This window comes from Mustela putorius, unplaced genomic scaffold (genome assembly GCF_011764305.1).
Source record: "Mustela putorius furo isolate JIRA1106 unplaced genomic scaffold, ASM1176430v1.1 tig00000873_pilon_pilon_pilon, whole genome shotgun sequence".
Taxonomy (NCBI): domain Eukaryota; kingdom Metazoa; phylum Chordata; class Mammalia; order Carnivora; family Mustelidae; genus Mustela; species Mustela putorius.
Window position 1 is genome coordinate 1716880 of NW_025421504.1, and position 23317 is coordinate 1740196.

Consider the following 23317-nt stretch of genomic DNA (forward strand, 5'->3'; position numbering starts at 1 on the left):
CGCAGCAAGAGAAGGCACACAAGCAGGGGGAGGGGCAGAGGGGGAAGCAGGCTCCCACCAAGCAGAGAGCCTGATGCGGGGCTCGATCCCAGGACCCTGGGATCACGACCTGAGCCGAAGGCAGAGGCTTAACGACTGAGCCCCCGTGGCGCCCCTCTAGTTGGTCACTTTTGAGGATGAGTAAAAAGAAAAGAACAGATGGTTTTCTTCTAGAAGGGACAAAAGTAGTTCTGAGGAACTACACGGTGCTGCATTTTGGACGTAACTGAATTCTTCCCATTCAATCTTCTTACACACACTTACTCATGTGGGTTTTACAGTTGTTCTCAGAGAACTCTAGTACTTTCGGTTCTCGGGGGCTGATTTCCTATTTGCCGACTCCACTGGCTCTCCTCCCCGCTGGCTCGACCACCTGCGGCCAAGGCTCTCAGGCTCTAGGCTCTGCACCGTCCGTGGGGGTTATGCCTTTGCTTCCAGGCCCCTGGGGATCTGGGCTGCTGTCTCCCCCTGGATGTGGACCACTGGGAGCTGCGTTTCCGAGCACCTTCCCGCATGGGGGAGGGCACACCTCTCAGGCTCCTGGCTTTCCACGGGGGTCTGTTCCTGTGCTGTGGCCACTCAGGCCCCACCCTGGGCGCAGGGCAGGAGACCCCGGGGTCAGCGTTCCCTTTCCACTGTGGCTCTCCTCAGACTTCTGGCTTCAGTTTTTGGCATCTGGCAATCTTCTCTTTTGAACTTCACTATGGGCTCAAAACGTCAGTGTGTTTGCAGCCGAAGTGGGGCCCACCTGTGCCGGCCTGGGCTGCCACTGAGCCACGATCGCCTCGCGAGGGTGAGCTTCCGCTCCCAGGATGGAGCTGTGTCACCAGGCTTCAGTTCAAACACGCGGTGCCACTTGCCTGTTACGCAACAATCCTGTCTTTAACGTCTTCTGGTTTTTCTTCGGTAACCAGCATAGCTTAGAACGCCAAGGCTGTGAAAATGAACTTTTACGCTTTAAATATGCTGGCAAAACTGAGTTATATCAAGGATCGACTCTGGACGTCTGTTTTGTTCTCTGCCACACTAGGAGCTGCAGCGAGGGAGGCTGGGGGTTCGTTACGACGCACCGGCAGCGCTCCCTGTGAATGCCGTTCATAGATGACTGTTGCTGAAGCATTTTAATAAAATAACATAATTTGAAACGTAAATGCTCACTCTCATCTTTCCTGCCCTCCCTTCCTTCCTGATTCATAAGGCACACTGGCAACTTGTCATGTTCCAGAACCTTCCCTAGGCCTGTGAGCTGTCAGAGAGACATGAAAGCGCTAATTAATCTCATTCCGTCGACAGGATGTGAGCGGGCAGGGATTCTCCTCTGCTGCACAGATGTGCCAGGGAGACAGACGGTCATGAACAGCCGAACCGACCTGCTCAGAGGCAGAAAGGAACCTGCTCTGAAACCAGCTGCTCTTAGGCAAAGGCCGACCGCCCGCCCACACCCGACATGGCCCTCCGCCCCCAGGGAGCCCCTCGCCACGAAACCCCAGAGCGAGACATGCGTGGGAACAAACAGCACAGCTCTGGACACTGCTGAGGGAGAAGGGAAGGTCATCTTACTGGCATGTAAGGGTCCGCCAGGACCGACAGGAAGTATTTGTGACCGCTGTCCTTCACCAGGTCAGCCTGGCACGACTGGGGAGAGAAAGAGACGGAGAAACCGTGAGTGCGGGTACCCAGGGGCTCCTTGCTTCGTGGGATGTGTGAATCATGGGCGAGCAGGGGATGTTCTATGCCTTCCAGATTCTATGCCCTCAAGTCCAGCGTTCGACTGGGAAGATCAGCTAGAGCGGCTGCTAGCAGACCACCCTCCTCGGCCGCGGGAGAGGGGCCGGCACCCTACACACGCTCAGGAGTGCGGCGGCTCCTAGACGTTCCCTGAACACCTCCGGGACCTGCCGGGAGGGGCCCTTCACCCCTGCGGCCCATGCCCACACCCTCCCTCCCACGCCCCCCTCCTCCTGCCTTCCGAGGGGGAGGCACCCGACACTCGAAACCCTCCCTGGTTTCTGCAGACCCTAACCCCTGCCGAAGCTTTCCTTAGAATTTTGCCTGGACTTACAAAACACTGGGAAAGGAGAATCTGTGGGAGTGTAATTGTGTGAACCATCTGTGTCACACATTTCAAGAGGTGCTTCCTGGAGCAGAGGCCCTACTCCTTACCCCAAAGGCAGAGCCCTGAGGTGGGAAGCGTAAGTGAAGAGTCAGGTGTACAGCTCTTCCCAAATCTCCAGGCTGCGCTGCACCAGCACACTCCAGCCCACAACTGCACACCAGCACGTATGTGCACACACCTGTACACACCGGCACACCTGCATGTATGTGCACACACATGTATGCACCGGCCGGCACCTGCACACCTGCACACACACCTGTACACACCGGCCCACACCTGCACACCTGCACGTGTGTGCACATACTGGCCTGCACTGCAACATACCTGCATGTATCAGCACACACCTGCACACACGTGCATACACACCTACATGGACTGGCACACACCTGCACGTATGTGCACACACCTGTATGCACTGGCCCGCACCTGCACACCAGCATGTATGTGCACATACCTGTATGTACCCGCCCGCACCTGCACACCAGCACGTATGTGCACACACCTGTATGCACTGGCACACACCGACCCACACCTGCACACCTGCACGTATGTGCACACACCTGCACGCACTGACCCGCACCTGCACACCTGCACGTATGTGCACACACTGGCACACCTGCACGTGCGTGTACACACTGGCCTGCATTGGAACACACCTGCACGTATCAGCACACACCTGCACACACGTGCACACACACCTACATGGACTGGCACACACCTGCATGTAACAGCACACACCGGCACGCACTGGGACAACCTGCATGTATGTGCACACACCTGTATGCACCGGCACACCTGCACATATGTGCACACACCGGCACACACTTGCACGTGTGTGCACACACTGGCCTGCACTGGAACACACCTGCACGTATCAGCACACACCTGCACACACGTGCACCTCGCACCTACATGGACTGCGCACACCGCATGTAGCAGCACACACCGGCATGCACTGGGACACACCTGCATGTATGTGCACACACCTGTATGCACCGGCACACACCTGCACGTGTGTGCACACACTGGCCTGCACTGGAACACACCTGCACGTATCAGCACACACCTGCACACACGTGCACCTCACACCTACATGGACTGGCACACACCTGCATGTATCAGCACACATCAGCCTGCACCTGCACACTTGCATGTGTGTGCACACACCGGCACGCACTGGCACACACCGGCACACACCTGTATGTACCGGCATGCACTGGGGCACACCTGCACACACTTGCATGCACCGGTGCACACCTGCACGACTGTGCATTTGTGAGCTGAGCTCTCATTCAAGGACCCGCCGGTGCTAGGCACTGGCTCAGACCTGGACACAGAGACGCGACCCACACACACCCTACCCTGCTCGCAGTCTCTGGAGGAGACCGCTGTGTGTGCGTGATGGCACGGCAAGGAGACCCGGGGGACGTGGTGGCTCAGCGCCTGTGCTGAAGGACGGTGGGATCTTCTGCCAAGTCGGGATGGAGGGGAAGGCGAGCCTATCCTGTGGGATGCGGGACGCAGAGGGCACAGGGCTTCAGATGCTGCCTGGAGGCCCTGAGGTGGCCGGCAGGGGCTGGCACCGGGGAGGGTCACGGCAGTGGGTCTGCAGGACTGCAGCGGACGGTGAGCCGGACTGAAAGGGGGCAGCCGGCGCAGAGGGCGTGGGGATGACCCTGGAGACGGGGACGACTCTCGCGGGATCTGGGCAGGAGGGGCGGGTGGCCCAACCGCTTGGAAGATCACTAAAGAGCTGGGGTGCCAGGTGCAGGCCCTCAGAGAAGGAGGGTTCTATGTGGGGCCGGTGCGTCTGAGGCACCTCTGAGACACACGTGGTGCCGTCAGGAGGAAGCTCATGCGCACACACACGCCCAGGAGCAGAGCGTGAGCCAAGCTGACTTTCAGATCAGAAGTCACGCTCACGTGGGGAGGGAGCCCGACGCCGCAGACGGGGAGGAGGGTGCTCTGCGCCACACGGGACAGCTCCCCCGCACTACCTGCTTCTCGGGGGCTCTCATCATCCCGGGTTTCCTCCTCGCACCAGGACACGGGCAGGGCAGCCTCCCACTGGCCGTGTGAGTGGGAGCTGAGCAGGTAGGTGTGGGTGCTGGTCAGGAAGCATGGGCACCAGGGGCTCAGGCCAGGGGGCTGATTCCCGAAGCGCCAGGAAGCTGATTAAGCGTGAGTTTCCAACTGATCCCACAGGGATGCCCTGCTCTGAATGAAGGTGGTGACGGAAGATCTAAGAAGGCATCAACACGCTGTCCGCCCTGCAGAGTCGCCGTCCAAGGGGACCGGGAGAGGGCATCTTAGAAGCCCCTGGGAAAAGCGGCCGGCTGCCCGATTCTCAGAGCAAAGGCTCCTCTTTGGTTTTAGATCAGAGGTTGGACAAGTCAGCAAGGCTGACACATGTACAGTGAGCCTCACCAGAGGGGAACATGGGGCCACTAATTCACGCTCCACTCATTCTGAACCAGGGCGTGAGCGTCCGAGGGCCTTCAGTGCAGAGCCTGCGCTGATGAGGGGTTGCACCAGGAGGGACCCCCAAGAGCCACCTCGTCACGGGCCTCCTGCCCTCCCAGGCCTTAGCCAGACTCGCTTACCAACGGCTGAGAACTTGCTCAGACTTTCTCCAGCTCAGCTGTCCCTCCCGCGCCCTCTATCCCCTGCAGGCAGGGGCCCGGGACACACACACCCTGGCCAACCGCCTCATCAGAAGGAGGGACATGAAGCCTTTTGACTACGAAGACACAGAAATGCCATGCACAGACACACACTCCCCACGGACTGGGTAGAAAGCCTCCCACGGAGCCTCGGGGGCCATGGCAGCCAAGGAGCCCCCGAAGCTGGTGCGCCCCCCAGACCCAGCAGCAGGAGGGAGGCAAGGGCATGAACACCAACTGGTTTTGCCCGAACAGGCCCCTGTCCCAGCACACACGCAACCACCTCCGACGGCTTTCAGTTCTCACTACAGCTCTGCTGTCCTCCGGATTTCAGGGACTTGCGCTTTTAAAACGAGGGACGGGGAGGTGAGGAGGAGAAGCAGAGCGAGCAGACGAGCGAGCACTGGGTTCCCTGTGACGCCGGCCAAAGACGGGGTGCGCGGACACAGAGCAGGAAGGGCGGCGTCCGCGAGGCTGATTCCACGAGGCGGGCAAGGGGTTGGCCCGGCAGGGGTGAGGCAAGGGGGGTGGCCCGGCAGGGGTGAGGGAAGGGGGTGGCCCGGCAGGGGTGAGGCAAGGGGGGGTGGCCCGGCAGGGGTGAGGCAAGGGGGGGTGGCCCGGCAGGGGTGAGGGAAGGGGGTGGCCCGGCAGGGGTGAGGCAAGGGGGGGTGGCCCGGCAGGGGTGAGGCAAGGGGGGGTGGCCCGGCAGGGGTGAGGGAAGGGGGTGGCCCGGCAGGGGGGTGAGGCAAGGGGGGGTGGCCCGGCAGGGGTGAGGGAAGGGGGTGGCCCGGCAGGGGTGAGGCAAGAGGGTGGCCCGGCAGGGGTGAGGCAAGGGGGTGGCCCGGCAGGGGTGAGGCAAGAGGGGTGGCCCGGCAGGGGTGAGGCAAGAGAGGTGGCCCGGCAGGGGTGAGGCAAGAGGGTGGCCCGGCAGGGGTGAGGCAAGGGGGGGTGGCCTGGCAGGGGTGAGGCAAGGGGGTGGCCCGGCAGGGGTGAGGCAAGGGGGGGTGGCCCGGCAGGGGTGAGGCAAGGGGGTGGCCCGGCAGGGGTGAGGCAAGGGGGGGTGGCCCGGCAGGGGTGAGGCAAGGGGGTGGCCTGGCAGGGCACACTTCCTGCTCTTCCCCACAGATGAAGGTCTGTTACGGGGCAGCCGGGACGTCGGCGGGACGGTCCTGAGCACTGGTGGGCACGGCTGCTGGTGACCTGCCGTGAACGTGCAGAAGCTGACGCGGTGGGAGAGCCCCGCTTCCGGTCCGTGTGGGTCCCAGAGTTCAGATCTCGATGGGAGAAAAGGAAGACCCAGAGGGGCCATGGGGCGGCCGTTCCCAGCGTGACGGGCGCCCGTGGAGACAGCAGGATGGTGTCGGGATGCACGAACACCATTTTAGAAATGGCGCGAGGTCCTACAGCCAGCGGCGCCTGGGAAACGAGACCAGGGCAGGATTTCTGCTCACTGGTCACGAGAGCTCACAGCCCCTCGCAGATTCCACAGCAAGTTCACCGCGCACGTTCTCGGCCCTCCGCACGCCTCGGACCCTGGAGCGACGGGCTTCCCAAGGCCAAGTGCAGAAGACACTGAAATACACGGGGCGCCGAGCCGGCGCGGCGGAAGCCTAGGATTCTTGATCTCGGGGTCGTGAGTTCAAACCCCACGCTGGGTGCAAAGATGACTTAGACCAATAAATGAACCTAAAAAAAAATTCTCGCATCGGGCACTCTTGTGTCAAAGCTAAACTCTGGAATGAAAACACACCAAGAATGCTGTTAAGTAACCAGGATCAATGGGAAAATCACTGGCGCGTACGGATGCTTTTATGCCTTCAATCTACTTTTTCGTACACGTTCCAAAATCTGTAAAAATACTTAAAAGTTCAAAAAGTCAAAATGTTACCGAAAGGCATGGCTGGAGAAGGCGGCTTCCCTCCCTGTCCCTGCGGGGCCGCAGAGTCGGGACGACGAGCCTGGAGCGGGGACGGCCGGCGTCCGGACATAGAATGTGACACAGCATGCGAGGAAAGCCTCCCTCCGCCGCTGCCGCCAGTGCCCTGTTCGTTTCCTACGGACTCTCCCGACCCTTCCTCACGCGGATGTAAGAAATAGGAACAGAGACTGAGGCCTCCTCTTCTCGGAGAGGACGCTCCCCCGTGGAAGGCAGCCTTCACGCGTGACTGCGCCCTCTCTTCACTGTGGACGTGCAGCCGTCCGTCAAGAGGAGAGCCTGGCTTGCTCAGACCCAGCGGGCAAAGCCCTAACTTCCGTAAGCAACGCGGCCCCGTCACAGGACACGTCCGTCTGCAGCCCTGACACCTTGTGTCTGAGTAGCACAGCCGGCCACAAGACACCCGAGGGTTCGCCCGTCTGAGAAGTGAAAACCCAGACTCAGGGCCGCCCGACTGCGCATGTCCCCCATCACAGAGGGCACCGAGCATCTCCGCTGCATGTAAACGAGCGTCATCTGTATCTTCTGACCATCTTCTGACCCAGCTCTGCTGGACCGTCAGTGCTGTTTCTGATTTCTTGGAGCTCTTTACGAATGATGATGGCTGGTCTGTCACCTGGGAGTGGAGGTGTAAATACCAACTACCAACCCCCCGATTCTTTGTTTTAAGACTTTGCTCATGTTCCCCACCCCCATGCAAATGTCTTATTGCTCTGCAACCGAATCTATTAATTTTCAAAGAGATCTAGACTTTTAAGTTATGGTTAAAAAGGCTTTCTTCACTCTAAGGTTAAACAGAATTTTCCTGGGTTTTCTTTTAGTACTTTCACAGTTTCATTCTTTATATTTAGATTATCTTTTTAAGTCAATTCTGGGGGCACCTGGGGGGCTCAGTCGGTTAGGCATCTGACTTCGGCTCAGGTCATGATCTCAGGTCCTGGGATTGAGCCCCGCATCGGGCTCCCAGGGAACCTGCTTCTCCCTCTCCCTCTGCTGCTCCCCCTGCTTGTGCACTCTATCAAATAAATGCAATCTTTAAAAAAATAAAAATTAACGTCAAGTCTGGTGTTTGGGAAGCACAGTTAGATAGCTAGCTACCCCAACACCGGGAATTCAGGAGCCCGCCATCCTTACTGAGCAGATCTGAGCTGCTGGCTCGACCCTGAACAATGCCCTTGGACTCGGAGGTCCGTCTCTGCTCGCCCGTTTGTCAGCCCGTCTGTGCGTGACCCAGCCCCACAATGCTCCTCACCACCGAGGCTCTGTCCCAACCTCCGGGATCCGGCAGGGTTACTTCCTTCCCTGCCCCTCTCTGTTCAGAGTCTCACTGGCAATCGCTATTTACTTCTCTGCAGGAAGCACAGAGCATGTCTGCCTAGTTCCCCAGAAGAGGGTGGGAGAAAGAGCCTGCTGGTAGTTTTATTGGGGTTGTATTAAAGCTTAGGTTAATTTAGGGAACGCTGACATACTGCTGATGACAAAGCCTTCTGTAAACAAACGGCGTATGTTTTTCTTCGTTCGGGGGGCGTCTGTGTTCTTCAGGAATGCTTTACAGCTTCTCTCTCGGAGGGTTTTCATGTCTCGGGTCAGGTTTACGCCCAGACTTAGGGTTCTTTCGTAAACGGGGTGCGCGTGTCTTTGCTGGTTGTTCTTTTGATTTCTGTACGTTGATCCGGAGTCCCCCTTCCTCCTAACGCCCCTCACTAACGGCCTGGCACTGACTCCACTGAGATTTCCAGGCATATCGTGTGGCAGCCGTAGTGGTTTGCTTCTACTTTTCTAGGCTTTGTGCCTTTAATTTCAGCCTCTGTTAGCGGAGAGTGACCGTGGCTTCTCCTTCTGCTCCTGTCGCTCTCAGGGTCTCCCCGGTAAGGTCGAAGCTGGCTTCCGGGCTTACGTGGTAGAGGAGCAGCTAACGACGTGCTCCTTTCGTGGGGATTTCTGCCTTCACGAGAAGATCGAGGTCAGCCTTCTTCTACTGATCAATATTATTACTGTAATGGCTCGGCTTCTCGGGGGCCGACCCAGCACCAACCCTGCACCCCGGGAGGAGCCCGTCTGGCAGTGCGCTGCTGTCCCTTCCACGTTCTGCTGGGTTATTTCCAAACACAAGTATGAAGATCATGTGGCTTCTTTTTCTGTGTGATCTTGTTCCGTTCTGTGTGTGATGATGTATATAAAACAAACGTTACCAATTTATCGACACACGAAGCACGCGGGTCGGTGGCATTGAGTGCATGCACGCAGTTGTGAATTCGAGGTTCGCTCGTCAACGCCCCCCTTGCTCCACAAACAGAACAGCGGCGTCTGCCTGCCTTCTCGGCTCCGGAGGAGCTGGACGCTGCTGCAGCTCTCCGCCCTCGGGAGTGACGGGGCACAGCGGGTTCTTCCGAACGCCCCTCCCTGTTCGTTCTGGGGAAACTGGTGAGTTTGCGCCTTCACTTCTTCTGGGGTCCACTGATAAGTTGTCTTTTCCTGGAAATACGGGTGCTATATTCAAGTTCACACTGCACTTTCAGAGATGTGCAAAACGGTCTCGCGAGTCAGCACGTTCTCCCTCCCGCGTCCGTTCTTGAATGCGCTTTTCTTCATCAGTCGAGCTGGTTCCCACCCCCCAAGAAAGAGCTTGCTATTTACTGTTGAATTTTTGTATTTTTGTTTGCGAACTCAGAGAAGTCCTTCTTGGATCTTGACCGAACAGCTTCTCTCTGTGTGCCTGCAGCTCCTTTGCTTTGCTGTTGTCCTAGCCGGTGGCTTCCTCTTCTCTGCTTCTGTCGGGGTGACACGGGGACTTAAGGCCGCCAAGCCTTCTCTGAACGTGGCTGTAACTGCTTTCCATGGGTCTGACGTGCATGATTTTTATTATCTGTACTTCCAGAACTATAACTTTCCTTTGACTGAAGACTGAAGGTGACTGCTGAAAAAAAAAATCCTAGCTGGAAGGTCCATCTTGTTTTCTGCACCGTGGTTCCCCTCTCGTCCTACTATGCACATTGTCTGTACTATTTCTACTTTTTGGAAAGTCTTAAGGATTCGCTCATGGCCTAACATACCGTCAAATCGCGTACACAGAAGTCAGTTTATAATCCGCACGCGGGGCTCTGCACATGTGGTCTGCCTCACTTGTAGGCCCAGCTTATTCTTTAATTTTTTTTTTAAATTTATTTGACAGACAGAGATCACAAGTAGGCAGAGAGGCAGGCAGAGAGAGAGGAAGGAAAGCAGGCTGTATGATGCACTCTGTGGCAACGGAGACGGAGGCCACCACGGGTGCTCCGGCGCTACCTTGACAGGCAGTAATTACAATCCCCGTTTTTATACAAGGAGGCGAAGGTCCGGACAAGGAGGGATCCGCCGGAGGCCCACTGGCGGCGGAGCTGCGACCCCACACTGGGGCTGGTCCGGATCGGGGCCGCCATCGCTTCACCATCTCCAGAGACTTTAAAGGGTCACCCTTTCCATTCTGCGCGGGGACAGGGGACTCGTGGGCCTCCAGCTTGTCACCTGATTCTCTCCACGAAGGCTGTGGAAACACCCACGCTGGCGGAGCGACGCGGCTCAGACGCCCTCACCAGGAGGCAGAGGTTCGGCTTGTCTGGGTCTGGGCGTGCGCGGCTGGGACTGTCTCCCCAGGGTGTGCCTTGTGGCTTCTGTCCTCCTGGATGGTTTTTTTTCTTTAAAGGTTTTTATTTATTTATTTGACAGAAAAAGAGACAGCAAGAGAGGGAATGCAAGCAGGGGGAGCGGGAGAGGGGGCAGTGGGAGAGGGAGAAGCAGGCTCCCCGCTGAGCAGGGAGCCGGATGCGGGGCTCGATCCCAGGACCCTGGGATCATGACCTGAGCCGAAGGCAGATGCTTAATGACTGAGCCCCGGGTGCCCTTCCTGGATGTTCTTTATATGCAGATGAGCTTCTGTTTCCCACAGGAACACAGGTAGGAAGCAGAGCAGCACTAGACGGCCTAGTCCTCCCTCCCTGAGTCCAGCCCGCCAACAGCAGCCAACGCAACTCTTTCCAGTGGTTTTTACAGAATTTACTTCTAGGGGCACCTGGGTGGCTCAGTCGGTGAAGTGTCTGCCTTCGGCTCAGGTCATGGTCTCAGGGTCCTGGGATCGAGCCCCATATCGGGCTCTCTGCTCAGCGGGGAGTCTGCGTCTCCCTCTCCCGCTTCCCCTGCTTGTGTTCCCTCTCACTGTCTCTCTGTTAAACAAATAAGTAAATAAATAAAATTTTAAAACCCCTATAAAAAAAGAAAGGATTTCCTCTAGATTTTGAAATAACGACTGTGTCTTTATTTAGCGATGTTAGACATTCACGACTCCGTCACTTTTCGCTCCTCTGCACTCCCGACTGTGCGTGCCCTCACCAGAGTCTTTGGTGAACTCCGCTCTCATTAGCACTCGTTAACATCACACACAGGCACATCTGTCTCACGGGCGAGTCGGGCTGCATTCTTCGATGACATTTTCTCACTGTAAACCTTTTGTTTCACTTGTGTATTTTTCTAATGCGTCTCTGGCCATCAGACAAGCCCTGCTCCCAAGTTTGTACCTGCTCAGCCTATCAGATCACTGTGAGCTCCTGTGTCTCTGTCCACCTGGCTCAGGGAAACTCTGCTCTGCTCTGGGCAGATTCTGGTCTAGCCCTGGAGCTGGCTCTTCTCCTGAATTGGCTCCCGTGTTTCTGGACCTCATCAAGGATTCCTGGACTCCTCTCAACCGGCCTGTAGCATGGCTCTGCTAGTGTCCCAGCCAGGCCCTAAAAACTGTCCCTGAGGGTCACACTCAGCCATGCCACAGGGGTCCATCGTGGGGCCAGGACAGGCAGTGGCACGCACAAGTGCGTCGGGACGGAGGAACCTTCCTCCTCTCCTCCCGGCTACAGGGGCGCTGGGACGCGGTTTGTTTTCACCTCAGTCACCACCATGAGTGTGCGTCTTGGCTGCCGGCCCTGTGGTGCGCACCAGAGTCGTCAGAGCGCTGTCGGGAACAGCCTCCTAAGCTGGCCCTGCCACCCTCGGGCTCCTTTCTGCTCCCGCTGAGGACGACTTCCCGAACCCTGCCTTCGGGTCAGCTCTCTACACTTGCCCTGCTCTGCTGCACGCTCCGCTCTTTGAGGCCCAGGACCCAGTATTACTAGTCTTTATGGTGCCCCAGTGGGGCATAGCCAGGTTCCTATCAGAGGCCCACTGAGCGTCTGCTGACAAATAAAAGAGCCGATGTGTGTACAGAGGAGCATTAGGATTCCCGATCACGGATGCTAATCTTACCCAGTAACGGCTCCTGGTGTGGACGATTCCGTCCAGCGGCCACGGAAGGAGGAGAGACTGAGCGGCAGAGTCAGGATGCCGAAGCCTGGCCTCTCCCCTTCGCGCCCTGGGGGCTTCCACCCTGACCCCGGGGCACAGGTCATGGCCAGGTAGAGCCTCATAGTCCTTGGTGGCCAAGGGGTCTAAGCTGCTGCTTCCTACACCGCGCAGTAACCGAGCCTTGACTTCAGGCTCCACAATCAAAACCACGGCCGCCCCACTCCTAAAACATACAAGACTGGAGTCCTGCGGGCCAGGCTCTTGGGCTGACCGGCACCACCGTCTCCATCCCCGCTCTGATCAGCTCTGCAGAGCCAGCGGTCCAGCCCAGCCTGACCATGAGTCACGGGCCCCTGAGTCATCACCCAAATAAACGGCCTCTCTCTGTTGCCCTCGGCATCAGGCTGACGCTCCGTCTCCTCTCACCACGACATCCCCTGCAGCCTGAGTCACAGAGCCCGTTCCCGCTGCGGAAGGATGATCCGTCACCCCCCACCCACACCCAGGCCTGTCCGCCCGCAGGGGACCTGACGGCCGATGGTGCGCGGCAATGACAGCCTCCTGCTTCCTCCTGCTTTTCACTTCACTCGGGGACATCCAGAGCTATCTGAAAACAACTGTGTCCCTCCTTCCAGAGACAGACAGATACCCTCGGCAGGGGCCTCCAGGGCCTGAACCCATGCTGGAAGGGGCAGCCCCAGCTCTGGTGATGTGGGGGTGGGGGCTCAGATGTCTGTGTCCACAGTTCTCCCGGGGCCCCTCGAGGGTAGACCTGCTTCTCCCCCAGACTAAAGCCCACTCTGAGAGCCTCTGAAACGCAGCCTCGTTAACCCAGATGATGGCGAGGAAGGACGATAAAACAGCACCTCCTCGCCGACTCCAGCTTCTCTGAGACACACACACCATGGCTCCCTGACACCGAGACAGGCTGTTTCCTGCACTTCATGACCTGCGGTTCGGGAATGACACGGACCATGGGAGCAGCGCAATCACTGATGTGCCCACGAGCAGGCGGAAGCTGAAGGGACACCAGCACCCGCAGGCAGTGGGGCTGGGGCTCTCCCGTGGACCCAGGCCACAGGGCAGGTTCGGTACAGCAGGGGAACGGAGCGGCGGCGGACACCGAGTCCCGGCGTGCACCACCACTCCACAGCAAACCTTACCAAACAACCTAAACCAGCAGTAAGGGACAGCAATTAAAAGGACGATACTCAGCTGTAAAAAAATAGTGAAAATGAGTAAAGGAATTGTGGTTGACCTGGGACACGAGGCAGGTCCGGTTATACGTATCCCAGTGAACCACAGTGACCTCCACGCTGGGGTGACACGTATCCCACTGAACCACAGTGACCTCCACGCCGGGGTGACACGTGGACACACCGGCCAACGCTCCCCAGCCAGGTGACGCGACATGGAGAGCAGGAGGGACATCGTGCTCCTTGCCAGGAGGTGATGAGGGGCCCTTCAGCGTCGTGGGTCTCTTTTCCCAAACCCAACATCAGACACGTGCTGATGGAGGACCGGCCCAGAGCTGCCCGGCCCCCGCAAGCAGGGATGCGAGAGACAGCTCAGCCCAGAGTCGCCCGGAGAGAAGTGACGACTGAGCAGGGGGAGAACCAGGAAAGCGGAACGAAGCGTGGACTTTGGCCCATGATGCGTGTCAACATGGCTTCCTTCAGACACTAACAACAGGGCCCGGTGGTGGGCTCTGCGGAAACTTACCTCCTATCTCAGGTTTTCTGTAAACATAACCTGTTCTAAAAGCAGTTTCTTAAGACAGAACCTGTGGGAACGAGGCACTTGGAGAGACACCGACGAGCTGCCGGCACAGGAGCGACAGCCCCAGCCCCGAGAGGGCCAGCCCCTTGCAGGCACCGGGCCATCAAGACAGCAGGCTCGGGACTGCAAACTCTCTGGCTGTCCTGGTTACACTCAGATCCCGGGGACGCGAGTCATCACAGGACTGAAGCCACGCACGCTCATTTTGTCCGTGGTGTTTCCTGTGCAAACCTGGAGGGGTGGTGGGAAAGGGGTGCAGGGGTGCAGCTGCAGGAAGAGAGGCTGGTGGCGTCAGAGCCGAGGGGCGGCGACAGGGTTACTGTGCAGAGAAATGAGCACGCGTTTGGGGACCTGGAGGGGACCCAGCGCCGGTGCGGAGGCAGAAAGAAGATCCCGGTCCCCTCTGATGCGCTGTCCCTCGGCGTGTGTCCTCTCCTCGCCCCGCAACAGCGTCAGGCACGCTGAAGCCCTCGCACCCCCAAATGCGGGCTGGCTTCACGAACACGACAGGGGAGGTTGCTCAAGCTCACGGACATTGTGCCCTCGATCCCCTGGTGGCTGCGTAAGTAACCGTGTATGACCATAACTTGAACTGCGCGCTGACGGTGTCTGCGGAGGAACCCCCTGAACTGCTTACAGCTCACAGGAATCCTTCACGGCCGACTCCGCAGCCCACCACCCCGTTAATTAGCAGAAAGACAAACGATAAGGAGGCTTCTGAGGGTCTGACGGAAGCCACCAGCGCCCTCCCGCAGGGCGGCCACTTCCACACGCCGCCTCATGCTCCTGCCATCCCGCTCTGATGCCTGACCCCGACCCACGACCCGAAGGGCAATTTAAATGAATTTTCTGCAGCGTTTGCTTTCTCCCTCTGCCCTCCCTGGTGCTCGTCTGCACTTTCCGAAAGCCGCAGACGGCATGACGCTTTGCCTGGAAACTTTCCTAAGAAAAAGGCCGTTCTCTTGCACAACCACAAAACCACGATCGCTCTCAAGAAACCCAGCTTTGGTACCACGCTGTCACCCGACCCTCAGTCCACACTCAGATTCCCCCAGCTGTTCCAACAAGGTCCTTCACAGCTTTCGGTCTGGGGTCTGGGATCCATCGTGGGGGGTCACGCATCGTGAGTCTTCATCTAGAACAATCTCCCCACAGTCTCGTCTTTCTTGGACGGAAGATCCAGAAGGGACAGGACAGGACAGCTGTCCACACACAGCTGCACAACTCGAAGTTTTTAACAGCTTTCCTGGGGTCGACGTGACCTATGACGACTGTGCGCATTTACAAACACAGACAGGATAAGTGGACGAACGTACACACCCGGGAAGTCGTGTCTACAGTCAACACGAGGGGCCTCTACCCTCGAGCTGCCTTGTGCCCCTCGGGGAGCCCCACCCCCGCTGCTGCTAATCCGCTTTCTGGGACTACAGTTTGCACTTCCTAGAGTTCCACGTAAACGGAGTCATACAGAATACACCGCCGGCTCCTGGCTTCTTCCGCTCAGCGTCTCGGGGCTGGTGCAAGCTTCCTTCTGCGGAGTGCTAGTTTGCGGTGGGGACGGTCACTGCGGGCTTTCATGCACAGCTGATGGTCACTGGGCTGTTTTCAGCACTCGGCTATTACGGACAAAGCGCTGTAAACACTGTGGACGATTTTGAGTGGACACACGCTTTCGAGAAACCAGAGCTGCTTGCCAGGGCAGGCGTGAGACCTGCGTCCCCCACACACGGCGCGGTCTTCTCGTTTGGGACGCCCCAGCGGCCTACGCTGGTGCCGAGCTGGCTTCGCCCGCCACAGGCAGGGCGACACACAGCATACTTCGCTGGGGCTTCTTGGCCAGCAAATCACTCCCTTACTGTAATGTTTCTTCTTTGGGTCTGCGTGTTTTTTTCTTTCTTTCTTTTTTAAGATTTTATTTATTTACTTGACAGAGAGAGATCACAAGTAGGCAGAGAGGCAGGCAGAGAGACAGAGGGAAGCAGGCTCCCCGCTGAGCAGAGAGCCAATGCGGGGCTCGATCCCAGGACCCTGAGGCCATGACCTGAGCCGAAGGCAGAGGCTTAACCCACCCAGGTGCCCCTGCGCGTTTCTTTCCACACGGAGTTGTGAGAGTTCTATCATCTCACTGTGAGTTCTGATTTGCCAGTACGTTTCCGTTCTGGGTTGTTTCGTGTAGCACCAGGTGTTGGCTGCCGTTCACTTTGGGCACACGATGTCCGGCTGTCCCCGCCCCACGGGCTGGACAGACGGTCCGTCCTCCGTTGAGCGGAGTGCTCTGCAGGTTGGGTGAACACCAGCGGACCGTGTCCGTGCGGGTCTGCCCCCGCTCCTCATGGGTCCCGCAGTTTGTCTGCTTTGCTGCTGCTCCAGCCCTGACTGCGACGGATGCACAGGAGGCTCGAAGTCAGACGCTCCTAGTCCTTCGGTTTTCTTCTTCTTCTTCTTCTTTTAAAAGAAAGTTGTGGGTGCCTGGGGGGCTCGGTGGGTTAAGCCTCTGCCTTTGGCTCGGATCGTGATCTTGGGGTCCTGGGATCGAGTCCCGCATCAGGCTCTCTGGGGAGCCTGCTTCCCTCTCTCTCTGCCTGCCTCTCTGCCTACTTGTGATCTCTGTCTATCAAATAAATAAATAAAATCTTAAAAAAAAGAAAAAAAAAGACAGTCATGCCTTTTCCTTCCCGAGCTGGACGCCTTCCTTCCTCCTGCACCGGGCATAGCTTCCGGCGGGTGCCGGAGACAGGACATGAGTGCGGGCCCCGTCCTGCTCCCGAGCGCAGTGCTCAGACAGGCACCGGGGCCCGAGACATCGGCTGCAGCCATCTTGGGAGATGCTGGTTGTCACACTGAGCAAGTTCCTTCTGTGACTGGTTTGCGGACAGGATTTTTAAAAACTCGGACACGGGATTTAGGTTTGGTCGAACGCTTCCTTTGTGCCGTCTCTGAGAACGAGAATATGGCTTCTGTTGCTCCTGCTGTTCATAGGGAACGTTACAGGGATTTTTCCCATCGTCCCGCCGCCTTACGTTCCTGAAATACATCCCCCAGGTCATGGTTCATCAGCCTTGCCAGAGGTGGCTGAATCTGATCTCCTGGAGTACTGTTTGGAAGCCCGATCGGTCCTCACGAGAGACGCTGTGGGGACATGGCATCAGGGCACTGACTGTCGGTCTCACACGACGACACGGGACGGCGCTTCTCCTCGGTGACCTGCTAGAGCCCACCACTGAAGTCGCCTGCACCCGGGAAAGTTTTAAACTACAGGTTGTCTCTTTAACAGACGTGCTGCTGCTCAGACTCACTTCCTAGCTCAGAGGCTCCTGCCATTCAAGGAGTGTCTGTCTCTGTCGAGCTCTCGAGCGTCCTGGTGTTGAGTCGTTCACAGCATCCGCGCACTGTTCCCTGGAGGCCTCTGGAGCCTCCCGGATGCCGCCTCTCATTCCTGATTTGGGACGTGGGGTCGACTTCTCTTTCTGTGCCGCCACTGGGGGAACAGGATGGAGGGACCTCAAGAAGCTAAAAGCAGCACGGCTCTCGACCCAGCTACCGCACGAATGGGCGTGTCGTCAGAGGAAACGCAGCCCGGCCTGGGGGCGGTTAACTCATTTTAGTGACCTGCTCTCAGATCCGGCTTTTGGTGGAACAGGTTTTCTCTGCCTTTCTGCGTTCTTTCGCGCTGATCTCCACCGTGATTTTTACTTCTTTCCTCCTACTTCCTTCGGGTTTAATCTGCTTTTCTTTTACCAACAGCTCAAGGTTGAATCGAAGGTCAATGATTCAAAGCCTTCCCTCCCTGCCGACGGACGCGCCGACGGACGCAGGCGGAACTGTAAGGTTCCCCCTCGCCGCTCAGCTGTGCCCCACGGACCCCAACGTGCTGTTCTCAGTTCCCTTCAGTTCAAGGTGTTTCCCTTCGGGCCCTTCTGGAAACTGTTTATTTAACAACTTTGATTTCACTGAGTTTTTCCATGTGCTTATATAGTAAATCGTAATCAAGTAGATCAGTATAATTTGTGTGTTATATCATAAGAACCTGTTTTTTCCAGCACTGACTTACGTTCAGTGTGTAAATGATACACCCACAGGCCGTGCGACGGTCACCACAATCAACTCCGTTAACACATCTGTCAGCTCACGCCATGACTACCAGGCTTGGTTTTGGGCATGTAAGAGCCCTAGAGATGTACTCAGCGTCCTTCAAGCGCACAGCACAGCACTGGCCCCGCGGTGCTCCCCAGACGGACGGACGGACACCTGCACATCTGACCTCTTTGGCCTGCATCTCCCTGTTTCCACCACCTGCAGCCCCAGGAGCCGCCGTCTTTCTCTGGTTCGGTCAGTCCGACGGTTTTAGATTCCGCAGATATGGGACGTCAGCCCGTGTCTGTCTTTCTCTTGTCTGGCTTATGTCACACAGCGCAGTGGCCTCCAGGCTTGATTGTCGGGCCCCAGATGGCAGGAGGTTCTTGGTCTTTTGGGCTCAGCAATGCCCCAGTGTGTGTGTTTCCTTCCTGCGTCCCCGGCCAACGAACACTCAGGCGGCTTCCACGCTTGGCCCTCGGGAATGACGCTGCCGTGAACACAGGGCGCAGGTCCCGCTTTGAGGCAGGACAAAAGCGGGAATGCCGGACCCATCGGCGGCTCCACTCTCGTTGTCTGCGGCACCGCCACAGCGTCTCCCACGGAGGCTGCCCCAGGTCACGCTCCTGCCAACAGTGCCTGTCTTGCCCCTTCTCTCCACGGCCTCGCTAAGTCCACAGCTCGTGCCTTTCTGACGGCACCAATCGGACTGGTGGGAGGTGGGGTCCCCGCAGGTCCCCGCATGTCCCTGGTGATGAGTGGCGCTGGGCATCTTCTCACGTGCCTGTGGGCTGCCTGGACGGAAGACTTCCTTGGAAAACCTCTCCTCAGGGCTCCGGCCCATTTCTCAGCTGTTTGGGTTTCTGCAGCTCCGCTGTAGGAGTTGCTTAGACACATTCTGGATATTAACCCCCGTCGGAGAGACGGTTTGAAAGCATTTTCTCCCATTTCACAGGTTGCCTTTTTATTTAGTGAACTTTCCCTTGCGGTGCAGAAGCTTTTAGTTTGATGTCGTCCCACTTGTGTATTTTATAAACATTTACAACTACGCATATTATATTCCATAAATATTTGCGCCACTTGCATAATTTATTCATACAACACACATATTTCAATATTAAATATTCTATGTATTTTATAGTTATATTACTTATTAAAATTTTATTTTATAATTTAATCATTTAAAAAGATTTCTTTAAAAGCGTGCTGGCTGGTCTCCAAGCGTCCGGAAGTTGTGCTGCTGCCCACTGCTCATTGTCGGATGGTGGCTGCAGAGCGCGGTCGGTCTCAGCGCGTCGGACTCCGGCTGCCATGCGGACCCTCCGCCTCCCTCTGTCCTCCAGGGGGGCCGAGCGCGCATGACGTCCCAGAAGCTTACACCCGCCCCCCACCATTTCGCTGCTGCGACCACACACGCTGCCAACCCCGCAGCGCGTGGCGGTTACCCGTGCTATGTCCCTTCAGTGTCGCGCGCCCGATGACGTCCTTATCCCGACTGCACTTTCAGGGATACTCAGCGGCCACAGCAGGCCAGATGGCGGCTTCTCTTCGGGGACGTCAGGGCGCCCGCCCCCTATCCCCTCCTGGCGTCGCTCCTGGCCGGGGACCAGCCGTCTTCCTCCTCGGTCCTCTGTCCTCTACCAGCTGCTTCCGAGTCCTTCAATGTATCTATCCTGTTTCAGCAATTAGGTGAGGACTCGGGGTGGTTTTCTTCATGTCCCTGCCTGTGGGGTTTGCGGGGCTTCCTGGGTCTGTGGTTTGTTGTTTTCATCAAACTGGAAAATGTGAACATTTCTTGGCCACCAGGTTGTCGACCACTTCTCCTGCTGCCCTGCAGCGGTTCTGGAGAGACTAACGCTGTCACCTGCAGCTGTCCCACAGCTCAGTGACGCCCCTTCCCTGCACACAAGGTCCGTCCTCGCTGTGCTCGGGGCAGCTGCGATGGCGAACGTCCTGCCACAATGTTTAGGCGTTGATCCCGACCGGCATGTCTTCCGGGTCACACTCTGGCTTCCCTCTCCAGAAGGTTCAGCAGGGCCCTGGATGCCTTCCGTGTCTCGGAGGAACGTCTTCCGTGGAGACTTGGAGCAACCATTTCCGTGTCCTTGTCGGCTAACCCTAACCTCTGTGAGGACGCACTGTGGGTTCGGGGGTTTTCCTCCTAGATGCAGGTCACGCCTTCCCCATGTCACGGGCCTGGCCGTTCTGCTTGGCAGTGGGGGGTGCAGGGTAACCTGGCATACGGGTGACCTGGGAAGAGACCCTCCTGGGACCCGATTCCTCGGGGAACAACAGGAAGGGCTCTCCTCATCCCAAGTCGTGCCTTCTGTCCCATCACTGTCCCCACAGGAGGCCAGACGGATTCCTGCCTCTCCCCGAGGCCTTCAAGGTGGCACAGTACTCTACACGTGCCCGTGGCTCAAGAGGGGGCCCTGGATTCGCTCCCAGCTGGGGCCCCACCTGACAGGCCAGCCCCATTCTCAAGCCCAGGGAAGTGCCCTGAGGGGAAGGCGGGCCTCGGTGCCGGGACAGAACCCGGGCACTGCAGACCTCAGTGTGCGCTCCGTGCGGGCTTTGATCCGAAGTGTGCACATCCCTGCGTGGAAACGTGGAAACACCGTGCGCTCTGACCCCCGCGGTGGCCGCGCCAGCGACACGGGGGCTCTGCACGCAGCATGAGCGCCCACAGAGGCCGGCGGGGACCCAGTGTGACTTTGGACGCGAAGCACACGGAGCTTTAGTCTCTGGAAAACCACCCGAGTAGCCGTGAAAGGGAGGGACGAGGTAAACGGCCTCAGCCTCAGCCACAAGCCCGTTGACGTGTCTCTCAGAGGTACGGTCGCCTTCAAATAAGCAGGCGCGGCGAGCCGGCGGAGAAACGAGCTCACGAACGGGTCCCTGGCACCTGCGGGCACTGACAAGAATGCGGCGGGCGAGGGCATCTCCCGCTGGCCATGGGGACAACTGCTCAAGTGTTACTGAACGTGTAAACCCTTCAGCGCCGAGCCACGGGAAGCACACGGCCTGAGGCGCCCGCACAGCTGCGGAACGAGGCCGTGGCAGCCGGTGTGGCCGCGGCTGAGAGCTCGCCTCTGGGCGCTGGACGAGCAGACCCTGGACACAGGCGGGCCCGGGAGCTGGTTTCCTCCGAGTTCCTAACACCCAAGTGTTCCTGTCACCCAAGGGTGACTGCTGCAGATCGCACGGGAGCACAGCGGCGAGGGGCGGCTCAGAAGGGCTCACGCTGAAGCTGGAACAGACCCCCAGGACTAGAAGGAAACACGGTCTAGTCCCGGGTCCTCAAAGGTCCTAAACATCCTATGAGGACAAGAATGTGGAGGCCCCGGGACGGGGAGGTGGGCTCGGGGGGGCACCCTCCTCCGTCCCCTCCTTCCACGGGCTTCGGTCGGAGGGGGCCCTCTGTGCACCCACGAACCGAGTACCGGGAGCGATACATTTCCAAGTGACCGGAAGACCGAGGCGCTGAAGGACAGCGAGCTTCTGAGTGACTGCCCGGGAGCACCTTCTGTTCGCAGGCTCGGTGCGTCGGGGACAGAACCGAAATGACAGTGGGGCAGGTCCCCACCCGGGACGACCAGCTCCCGGGCCAGCGAGAAGAGGTTTCCTGGACCCGACACAGCGGGCAGATGCGAGACTCAGGCTTGCATTCCTTTTATTCTAACGTTTCCAGGGCGGCTTTCCGGGTGGTCACGGCGCTCACCTCCGCCCCCGCTGCTGGGAGCTCGGCGGCGACAAGCGTGCGGAGGGCCCGGCGATGGGAAGTGAGAGCTCGCTCAGGCAAACGAGGGCCAGGGGACTCAGACATGGTCCTTTAGCTCTGAAATTTAGTGTTTTGGTCCATCTTTGAGGCCGTTGCTGATCTGAAGTCAGTTCAGTGGGCAGAGAAATAAGTATTTTGTCAGAACGTACGATGTCCTGAACATCACTGTGAAGCTGATGAGCGACAGAACATTCTGCAGACACAGCGTGTGTGGGGCGCTGGTCCCAAGAAGGGTCAGGGTGGAACAGGGGTCAAGGTTAGGCTGGGAGGCCCCGACGGGGAGGGAGGGTGTTCCCACCTCCAAGACGCCCACAGAGACCAAGCCCGTCCATGGGGAGCAGCTCACTGCGTCTGACCAACTGCATGCGCGGGTCCTGGTCTGTACCCCTGGACCAGGAATGGCCCCAAACAGATGGGGACAGAGCCACCTCACTGGCCTTGCTCGCAGACAGTACGACCTCCTGTGCAGAGAGGCCAAGAGAACCTACTGTCCACAGCCGGAACTACAAGATCCAACAAGGCTGCCACTGGAGATCAGTACACAAAAGCAGTGATAACCGCACGGTGCGGCTGGGGGCCGCTGCCACCTGGAGGTGCCTGTGCTGTGATATGTTCGCTGGGAGCACCCACGACACTCGCATCCCCTGCAGCCGTCACCCCAGCTTTGGGCCTCATGGAAGAGCTCTGGCTGCCTCAGGGGTGTGCAGGTGGCCGAAGAGCCCCGGTGCGTGAGGACCTGGTCCCCTGGCACCCTGGAGCGGCAGGGGCTCGTTCTCGGGAGAGCAGAGGGTGTGGTGAGCAGAGAGCAGCACAGCAGGACCGAGGAGGGAGCACGAGGGCTGCCTGGCTGTGCCCAGACCCAGCCACCCACTGGGTGTGCCCGGGGAGGGGGCTGGACCAGGGAGGGGTGGCAGGGTAGCATCCCAGGCCCCTCCCTGCCCACTGAACCCTTCAAGCAACCGGCCCTCTGGCCATCGGCACTTTCTCCCCAGCTCTGTCCACAGTTCTTCGGAAGATGACCGCCCCGTGTGATGGCCTCTTCTGGGGGTCTCTGTTCCCCGCCCAGCACCCACCCTCACTCTGGAGCCCCCTCTGTGCTCTGAGTCAGACCTCCAGCCCCGGGAACCCCCTTCACTCTCCTTTTGTAGCTCTTTGTTCTCCACTCCCCATCGGGGTGGTTGTGCGGGCTCGGTGGCAGGGTCACGGGGCATAAGAGGTTCCAGCCTCCACCCCTCGGGCACGGGTCCGCCTCGCCTGGGGTCTCCCGAACAATCACTCATCACGTGCGCCCCTCCTCCCCCACGGCCCCCCTCAGCTGACCCAGTCTCCTTTAGACCAAGGCCAGACATTTAAAAGCCACAGTTTGGATCTTGCTGTGTCTTTCTTCCTCAATCTTTACTTTGTTCCTGAATCTTTACTTCACTCTCGATGGGCTAAAGGAAGTGGGACACCATCCACTTCGAGGGCTCCTCACACATGCCTCCAGCGCCCCAGCCCAGGGGGGCCACCTGCCCTCCCGGTCCCCTGCACAAGCTGTCCCCCGTCTACACCCATCAGTGCCCCTCGCGCTGAGTCTCAGGTCCCCCAACCTCCCGGCACAGCCTCCCGTGGCGTGGTGGCTC

The 23317-nt window shown here is 58.3% G+C and overlaps 1 protein-coding gene across 4 annotated transcripts in view; it reads right to left on the reverse strand.

Annotated features, from left to right (window-relative positions):
• The window catches only part of RPTOR (regulatory associated protein of MTOR complex 1), a 307301-nt gene that overhangs the window by 56639 nt on the left and 227345 nt on the right, over positions 1-23317 (reverse strand). For all 4 annotated transcript variants that reach the window (XM_045085733.1, XM_045085736.1, XM_045085734.1 and 1 more), the window contains one exon: positions 1600-1674. In XM_045085733.1, the coding sequence (XP_044941668.1) occupies positions 1600-1674 (75 nt within the window). The remainder of the gene's footprint in view (positions 1-1599; positions 1675-23317) is intronic.